A 10,133-nucleotide genomic window follows, 5' to 3' on the forward strand; every position below is an offset into this window, starting at 1 on the left:
ATATTGATACGATAATTAATAGAAGATAATGAATAATCGCACCATTAATTATTAACTATTTCATGATTATTAATATATCTTTAAAGATTAAAGAGTACTCTATTATATATTTATATAATATAATAACATATATTCCAATTATTTGGACATGTAAAACGAGGAAGATAAATTTGCAACATAAAAATTTGTTTGTCATAAATATAATATATCAGTGAAATCAATATCTCTCTCAATCTAGAAAGTTTACCAGATTCGACTGTAAAGAAGTGACGCATGTTTACAGTATGCTATCTAATAATTAGAGATTTAAAGAAAGTATCGCTTGAACGCTCCACACATACACACATGCATGCTCGATATTTCTACGAGCTCCTCGTTACGCCGAGAAATCGATGAGAAATAATCTATTCTGATTCCGTGGCATCCGAGCAGTTTCGTTTTTCAATATCGAGATGCACGGATTGCGCGAGAACATTAGATCTCTCTCAAAGATAACCGTATATAAATATGACGGCGAAAATACACAACTAATGCAAAGATCAATCATACGACGTGATATAATTTATAATTGCACTATAATTGCTTCCGGCGTTGTTTCTCTTTTCTCGTGCACATTTATTATTTCTTCGTAAAATATTTGTGATTCTTATTGCAAATTGGGAAACTTATCGCGTTTCGTTTTACAGTGCAAAAATTCTTAGACCGAATGCACGACCTTGAATTTTTTACTTTCGGAAGGAAAAGTGGAATCTACAATGTTAATGTATGCGCAACGCGTCTCCGATGCGGACGATTTCGAATTCGCTTTCTTCCGTGTAAAATTAGAGCCGACGCGACGAATCGAGGACTATTAATTAGATACGAGAAAATGGGCGGCTTCCTGGTTTCTCGGTATTCAACTAACGCCAAAAGTCGCTTGCTTTCAGTGCAATGAAATTGCATATTTCATCTATCATCTTAAACCATCGCCCAAGATATATCAACTATACACTATACGTGAAGTATAAATTACATCTAAGATTGCAATTATGTATATCGTAACGATTATCACAAAAGTATCGAATAAAAAAGCATTTCTAGATTTCGCTGTTAAATAACAGCGCAATACCGGGATCATAGAGATAATAGATATAAAACTGTACGTTCCCTACCTTAACTAATTTTAGCATCTACTATATGTTCCGTTAAATGTAACGTTGAAGCGTATCAATGATTGCGTTCAACAGAAAAAGGAGTTTTTGTTGTAAAATTTTTCAATATGATTAATTTATATATTTTAGTGAGTGGAATTAAGAGCAAGATTAATTATATCAAAGAATTTTACAATAGTGTCAAAACTGCTCTTCTGCTGAATCAGTATCTCTCTTTAATTCGTTTCGGATAGAGAGCATATAATAAAGACTTAGCTAATTAACTTATATTATATGGTCTAAGAAAATTTTAACAAAATTATTTTCAGAGTTGTATCTGTTTCAATTTTTAAATATTTCATCAAGATTATTTTTTCCGTGCTCGCATTAAAGTTATCTCTTTCTTTCTAAACAGTGACAGCTTAATTAAAATGCGCAGTCTATATCTAATGTCTATATCTATTATGTTTACGATTGAAATTTATTTACGATTTTGCGATTATTCTTTTTGCGGGCAATGCGAGATTGAGAATTCGCCGATCGATCGTGAGATTCGGTACGGTTGAGGGCGCGGTTACCGTCATCGATAAAACACATCATGCGTGCATCGTGCGATACAAGATCGAAGGGGGAAAGTCGTTCGCCGTGGAAACAAGCCATGGCCAAGCCGATGTGCCGGTTTTACGTAAGGTGAAAATCGTCTCTTACGAGCGGCGTCCACGAGAGACGCGAGAAAAGTGCACTGAAATGAGCGGAGACGCTTTGCGAATCGTTCACGTAAACAACACGCTGGTCGAACGAGTAATACACCTTACGAAGATAAATATGCTTTTTACGAGCAATACATTTACACGTGAATATCGCTACGACCTTCGTTACTGGAAATAATATAAGACAACGCAGAAGGAACGCGTTTATACCAAGCGGGTTATTCGGACGTGCAGTAAAAACGAAGACGCCGATTTACTGTACATTCCGCTCGCAGAAATTTACATGTAATAAAAGGGTTTTCACACTGACAGAGAAACTATAAATATCTTCGAAAATCGCACTCGATATTATTGAAATTGTCAATCGGCGTATATTTATAGCCGCGGCGTTTCTCCCTCAACGATTGATTTACAATGCATTCCAGTGACAGGTTAAGAAGATCCTAAACTTATCTGTTTTACTCAATTATTTTTCAAATAAGTATTTAGAAAACTAACTGTCTTTATATAACATATTTAAATGTCCTTTTCCACAATTAAGGTATAAATAATAATGTAGTCCAAACCAATCGATTTTATGCTGTTACATTCTGGTAGATCTCTCTCTCCTATTATCAATTCATCTTTAGTTTACTCCTAGATTAGTTTCATTTTCACTTTAGTATTTCATCTTTATTTCGAAACTTTATTGTATCTTTCAAGTCCGAAGGGCACGTTTAGTTATCTAAACCGATAGATAGGTAACGTTTATATACCTTTATGCGTCACCCTAAGGAATGTCTAAGAATATCTCACGGTTGTAGATTCGATTGTAAAATAATATCCTGTTAGCGTCGTTACGTCATACAGAGACTCGAAACCATTTTTTCCATGAACCGTTATCAGACATCTTTAAATTACAAATTGACCTTCCTTGTTCTTCATATTTCTTTTTCTCTATGTTTATAGCTTTTTTTGTACAAAGGTTAAATACTGTTTTTGTAGCAGTGTACATATGTTCTATAATATGCTGTTGTACGAACTTTCAGCTAATCCGTCGCAAAGATCCATGAAATTACAGAATAAATTAATCTCTTCCCTGCCAAGACCTAAGAAACGCATAACAAATACGATCTTACGATTCACTTCGTATCCATTAATATCGATCAAGGGTCCGGAATGTACATCTCGGCGACACAGTCTTGGCACAACATCACAAGTTTGAATCCGAGGCCTCGATCTCCAGCCTCCTTAAACTTCACTTTTTGTTTAAACTCAAAACAAATTACGAGATCTGAGAGAGCCGTGAATAAAATAAAAAATTCATAAATCTGTAAGCGATTTCGCAAAGGATTTCAAACGATATTATCACTGCTGGTACTACAAAGTTTTCTTACACTTACACTTGCACTTGCTTCAACTGTTTCTCCTTGCTTATTCGTGAATTGATTACCGCAGAAACGGCTTTTATCCCGTGGTTTTGATGCTCGGAAAGGTACTTCTTTGTTTTCTTTAAGATATGATTGCATTTTAAATTGTCAAAATCCGTACACACCGAATTCTGAGATTACACTGACTGCAACTGGCTTGAAACGCTTGTTTGTAAAGACAATGAAAATATTCTTCCTGTTATGTATAAAGTTCTTTTCACTCGAAATGATACACATATACTCTTGCTCGAATATCTGCTCTAATCGAAATAAGAGTTCAAAGAAAAAGAGGAAATTACAAAGAATAGATCTCCCCAGAGTCTACAGGGCTGCCGTCTTGTAACACTGAAATCAGGGTTGAGCATGTATTAAACATAACGTATTATACATGGTTTTTATACTGTATAATATCGTTTGTTACACGTATTATACATAAGAAGCTACTCGCAGCTCTAAATTGCTCAATCCTGGCTGAGGTACTGCTTGTAGGGCTACCTGGGACCGTGAATTTTTATATTTTTGACAAACTTGACGAAAAAGTTCTCTCATCTTTTTCAGGTAACGCTACAAGTAGTGCCTCAGCGTTACAACGGCAGCTTGTAGGCCCTGGGTCTCCCTATTCCGAGTACCCGAATATACCTGTAATAGCACGCAGAACGAAGATGAGTCACGTTCATAGGCTCTAACTTCAAAAATACTTTGTTCTAAAATTTCGGGTACATATTAAGATATGGTACTTTTATTTTATGAAATAAAAAAATTTTACATTTTTTGAAGGTTCTACATGTATTTCCCCCTTTAAATTGTCTACAATGAAATTTTAAGGTAAAACTTAAGCTTAAAAGTCGTTGATGGACCCTTTGCGATTTTTCTCAGCTCGTATGTATGTGGTGGAGATATTTATCTCGTCTTTTTATCTGTCGGAAGGAATATCTTGAATTCGCCTCTATGGACCTGACAAACTGCGATGTATGCATACGCCTCCACACGTTGGGAAGCAGGCTCGAGAAATGATTGAATCGAACTGATCATTCATAACTGCCATATAAAGCGTACTGAAGAAACGTGCCGATCGCGTGTTATCGGCACTATTTATCGAGTAAAAGCCGAGCTACGATTCGTTATGATAAATTGAGATCCGATAACCATCGCGTCGCTTTTACATTGCAATAAAGTGCACAAACCGCTGCAGTTGTGCAACTTGTGACCTTGATGCTATTCGAGTTGTAAATGATTGTGCCAAATATTGTGCGTTCGTTTTGCAAACGACGAGTATCTAGACAGTTTATGGTTGTTTCAGTTTTCTTGGGTGCGTAATTATTACTTAGATCACGCTTGATTTTGTGTGAGAAGAGAGATAATTGCAGAATATAATTGCAAATATTGCGAAAATATTACTTGTTTATTAATTCTAATATTGTAAAGGATGGTTTTTTGCTAAAATATTTAAAAATTTAGCTAGATACAGATCTAAAAATAATTTTATTAAACTATTAAAATAATTTATATTATGTAGGACAATCAATTTAATGTTTCATTTTAATGTTCAAAGAATGTTAAAACTTTTTGCAGCATATTGCTCGTCATGCTTGAATTTTCTACGTAATTACTTGGATGATCTATTAATATTATTTTTAGATCTGTATCTAAAAATTTGGAAATACTTTAATAAAATAATTGTTCCATCCACTATTATTTTAATAACGAAATTTAAATATAAAAATATACTATTTTGTTTTATTTTTTACTCTTTCGCTTTTTCTTTATACGTTATTTTATTTATATAATTATATTTTTATAAAGGTATAAAAGATAAAAAGAAATAGAAAAGATAACATAATTATATAAAGAATAATATAACAACCATGGTAATAGTTTATTATGAAACTAAATAAATACTTTTCTTGACCGTCATGATAATAAATGACGTTTAAAACATCAACACGATAATTAATATTGCTTTTGAGTTAACGTATCAAAGTTTAATAATAGAGATGAAAGTAACTTTTGCCGATAATCTAAAAATAAAGAAGTGCGAAGAATAAAGAGAAAGTTACATTACACAATAAAAACAAATTGTCTTTAAGAATTTTGTCAACGGAAATATCGAAGAATTATAAAGAAGTAAATCTCCGCTCAACCAAGGCGAGATTCACATTATTCTCCCATTTTCTCAAACAAAACTCATTTTTCTGATCGCGCAGTTATCTCGTTTAACAATAATTCGGGTCGCGAAATTCATCGGCCGTTTCTTCGTCGACAAATACGCCGTTATAACGTTAACTTGCGCGACCTGAATTATTTTTGCCTGCAACATCGCCCGGTCATTGTTCCCTATAGACTTTCGAACATTCCCCTCTCCTCTCTCTATATGCACAGGCGATCTTATTTATCATTTTTCGCACGTACGAAATCGCTATATGGCAGTGCCGCAGCCATATATAGGTATTCGATAATTCATTGAAATAAAATTAATAAAAGTGTATGATTTCTAACAACAAAGATATTTAAAATATTTCAAGCATTGTGCTTCTTATTTTTAAATACTAAATAACGAAAAAAATATAAAAATAAAATACATGAGAGAGAGAGAGAGAGAGAATCTATTATAGATCCATTCAATAATAATATTTCTTCAAAGTCCTTAACATTATATTAATGAATCATGAATTACAGTTTGTTACGGTACAATAAATATGAGGTATTTTAAAAGCATGTCGTAAAACGAAAAAAAAAAAAAGGAAAAGTAGTAAGGTGCTAAGAAATTCTTGCCTGCTCACGATGAGATTATAAAGTCGCAAAATACTAGTTGCTCTTTAAATTGCGTTCTTGACTGTTTCACCAAGGACTTTCGCTCGAGGAGTTGCCTAAGTTACGCTTAATTAATAGACGGGTAATTAGCTAGCCACTAGTGGGGCACTCGATAGATCGACATGCACTGAATGCGGTATTGCGGTATTAGACTGCGTTTGTTCCTCTTCTCGTGCCGAGGCTTCCAAATATTGACACTGGCGATAGAGATGTCACACGTCCTTTGAAGCTACTGACCGTCCGCAAGAGCATACAAAGATCGACGGACTGGCGGGACGAGTTTATTTGCCTCGGTTAATTCCTTTACGCCTCCGGCGATTTAGTAGCAATTAGCGTGGCTAGTTATTATGTTATTACTCTCCGAGAGCAAATTGTTAGAATACCATTTACGTTTCGACGTTGACGCCGTGTTTCCGACGCGACGTCGCGATATACGAAATGCTTTCTCCATTTGTAAGATAATTTTATTACCTGTTACGTGGACCATTAAAAATATATAAATATTTCCGCATATTTAATGTTTATATTTAATTAAATTCGATGGAAATTTATATACGCGATTATAGCGATGTGATAATGATGTAAATATGAATGCATTATGAAATTTAATATTTGTTTTGCAACAATCGTCTGATTTTAACGATTTTATACTTTCTGTTTCAGGCTGAAGAAATCAATAATATTGTAGCCATGAACCTCGCGCTGCATGGATTTTTGCTGCAAAGTAAGTTTCTTCATATTTCTATCATTTTTATGGCGACAAGCAAATTTACAACAGACACTAGAATTAATGAGGCTCCTATTACAAAATGGAAAAATATAAATATATGTATAAAACAAACTTTATTTATTATTAAATTTATATATACTTATTATTTAAATAGGTATAAATATAGATAATATATTATCTAAATATAAATAACCCATAAAAGATAATATATATTATATGTTAATTAAATTACATAATCTTCTTATTATACATACGAGTGGTGAAAATAAGAAAAGTGGATGGCATTTAAAATTTCCATAGAATATTTCGTTAAATTTTATCAAATATCACTGAGATGTAATTATGCGATGAGATAATAATTTTGCTTAAGAAAAGAAATTAAATCAAATCATCTCTAATTATTTTTTAATTCGCGGAGAAATGCGATTCTTTGCAGTTCCATGAATCACCTCGTTCTTATGTGGGCGACACTTTTTTCACGATCATCCTCCGCGGCAGAACGCATAAAACTTGACGTCTTACGATAGTGATCAGTCTTCCTCGTTGTTTTTGAGGATTAAGAGGATGCTGAAGTAAGCAAATTATTGAGAAAATCCTTTTACATTAAAATTGACACAAAATTAGGAGGCGATGCAGTGGACACTATACTAAAATCGCAAAAAAAGTTAAAAAGTTTTAACTTTCTTTCGATCACTTTTGATCATTGATTTCACCACCTCCTAATTTAGCAAACTTTAATCCTGTAAAAAAATTTTTTATTCCGTTCAGTTAATTCGAAGATTTTTATACGGCCGTAATGTCGATAATTTGATCATTTCAGCATCCCCTTAAATAAGATTGAGTACAATCTGACTTGCGTGAGCGCGATCTCGAGGATGTCCTCGAAAGACGCCCGGATCGGCTTGTCCGCTAACTAGGTTTTAGTGCCGAGACCAAGGTGTTTCCTACGTAGATGTAAACACGCGCGTGGCGATCGAATACGATTTAAGAATCGCAAATGAATCGCGCGAGCGAACGAGCTAACAGCGCGGCACGCTGCAAGAATCGGGAATGAATCGCCTCACGCAATCAGCATTAGAGATTGAAAAAGACACGGATATAAACATATAATAAATTTAATACTTTAATAAAGAAATAGTTACCGATATGTATATGTGTATAGCACGAGATAAATAAATATGTAAATATATAAAGATAAAATGTAAATTATTTAATGTATAAAATTTAAAAGCTTTATATAACGAGATCTTTTCTAGTCAACGAAATAAGTTATCTATTACGTTAGTCATTAACGTATCTCTAAAATTGTTTCTCTTATGTTCAAGTTTTTATTGCATGGATCGCAGAAGCATTAAATATGAAAAGCCTGTAGACATTACTATTAATACTATTATAGATACGCAGAAAGAATGATTTTGCTGAAGCATTTAAAAATTTAGATAGCTACAGATCTAAAAATAATTTTGTTGAATTATCAAAAGAATTACGTAGGAATCTCAAGTATGATGATCTCAAGAATGCTACAACAAAATTATAATATTTTCATATCTGTAGTTAAACTTTAAAGCCTCGTTTACAATAGTCGCAAGGATTGTTTGCACATAATTCAACAACAAATTTTAAACACCAACTTGCTGTGCTGTAATTGGCTGAGCTCATGCGGTACGCTTGTCGCAGTTGCAGAAAGTTAAAATTGACTCAACTCTGTACGACAAGAGCATGCGATACTTCTACATTTCATACGACTTGCGATAGCCTGTGCGACTATTGTAGACAAGGCTTTAGATACTTCAGCAAAACTGTTCTTTCCATGTATAAAATCTTGCCCGAGGATAAAAAAATGTTAACTTATTCTACGATATAAATTTAGAATATATATGATTCAAACAAATATTAGGTTAAGTAAAAAGTCATCGCGTTTTTTTAAAAGACATCTATCAGTAAAAACCGTAATTACTTTCTTACCAACAATATAAATATATCTTAATAGAGTAAAGTTTCAGCTTTAAAAATCTCTTTTTTAAATTATACGATACGACAATTTTTAATGGAGTTATGAGCAATTAAAGTCAAAATAATTCTTTTATTTAATCCGCGATAACTCAGTAATCAAAAGTCGTAGGAATATTTAAAAAAAACGATTTTGTAGGGAAAGTATCAAGCTTTCACGATAGGTAATCGAAAATTTTCTCAAATTCGTTTTGGACACGTTACAAATCCATAAAGTGAGAAGAAAATTTTTCGTCTTTTTCAGCTCGTAATTTTTGGTATGTAAAAATTATCAAACTCATATAAACTTAAAAAATATGATAAGCTTTTAAAAGTAGAGATTTCAAGCTTTAAAACCCTTTCTTTAAATTTGAATTTCATTCATTATTGACGAAGATATTGTATATACAACTTTGAGCTAAAAAATACGCGATGACTTTTTACTCAACCTAATATATGATTAATAAATTAATTAAAAAAGAAGTTAAAATGTGCAAGGTGAAGAGGGTATCTTGGAATTTATTTTTTCATCCAAAGAAATTCGAGCATGCAACTTAAGAGGTGTCCAAATCGCAAAATCTATGATGTTATTAGTTGAAGTATATAAAAATTCAGTTTTATATATGTCACGTTTGTGTGATACAGGACGCTTTATGGCGGTATTTGAAGAATGAAAATAATTTCTAAGAGCCGAGCGTGTAAAGTCGCCATAACGAAATCACGCGAGAGATCATGGTCCGTAAAGTATAAATTTGTAAAAAAAACCACGTGGAAAGATGTCAACACCGGTGATAATGTCGGAGCCGGATGGAATAGGGAATTGAAGAATGAAAGGATGATACGAGCATTCTGTGCAAATCGTATGTAAGCGCCTCGTCAGACCACCAGCTGCGTTCGCAAAGTATAAAATGTAAATCTCGAGTTCTCTCAAGGCGCACATTTGCAGGATAGCCGGATGATGAGCGCCTTACACACGGTTGCAACGAACATTTCGTAAGCGATTGATAGGATTCAAGAAAGCGCAGGAACAAAGCGTGTTTTGAATTTGCGATAATTTGCGCAACTCCTTAGCGATTTATTGTGTTAGGCTTTTATGTATAATACATTCTTAAGCATGTATTGTTAAAAATTGGAGGCACACGTTGAAACCTTGCGTAATTAAAAAAGACATAAATACCATCAAAAGGATATAAGTAAGAAAAAAATTAGTATCATGAAATCACACAGATTTCCTTTGTGAGAATATATATCTATATTATGTGACATAAATGTATAAATGATTTGGAAGTTCATTTATATGAAGAGCATAATGTGTACCTATATACATACATACATATATATATATATATATATA

At 33.1% G+C, this 10,133-nt stretch overlaps 1 protein-coding gene across 4 annotated transcripts in view; it reads left to right on the forward strand.

The window, feature by feature from the left end:
- The window catches only part of LOC108750646 (flocculation protein FLO11-like), a 79,606-nt gene that overhangs the window by 25,288 nt on the left and 44,185 nt on the right, over window positions 1-10,133 (forward strand). For all 4 annotated transcript variants that reach the window (XM_018490263.1, XM_018490252.1, XM_018490282.1 and 1 more), the window contains exon 2: window positions 6,724-6,784. In XM_018490263.1, coding sequence (XP_018345765.1) covers window positions 6,751-6,784 — 34 coding nt within the window. In that variant the 5' untranslated portion in view covers window positions 6,724-6,750. The remainder of the gene's footprint in view (window positions 1-6,723; window positions 6,785-10,133) is intronic.

This window comes from Trachymyrmex septentrionalis, unplaced genomic scaffold (assembly GCF_001594115.1).
Source record: "Trachymyrmex septentrionalis isolate Tsep2-gDNA-1 unplaced genomic scaffold, Tsep1.0 scaffold11, whole genome shotgun sequence".
NCBI classification, from domain to species: Eukaryota; Metazoa; Arthropoda; class Insecta; order Hymenoptera; family Formicidae; genus Trachymyrmex; species Trachymyrmex septentrionalis.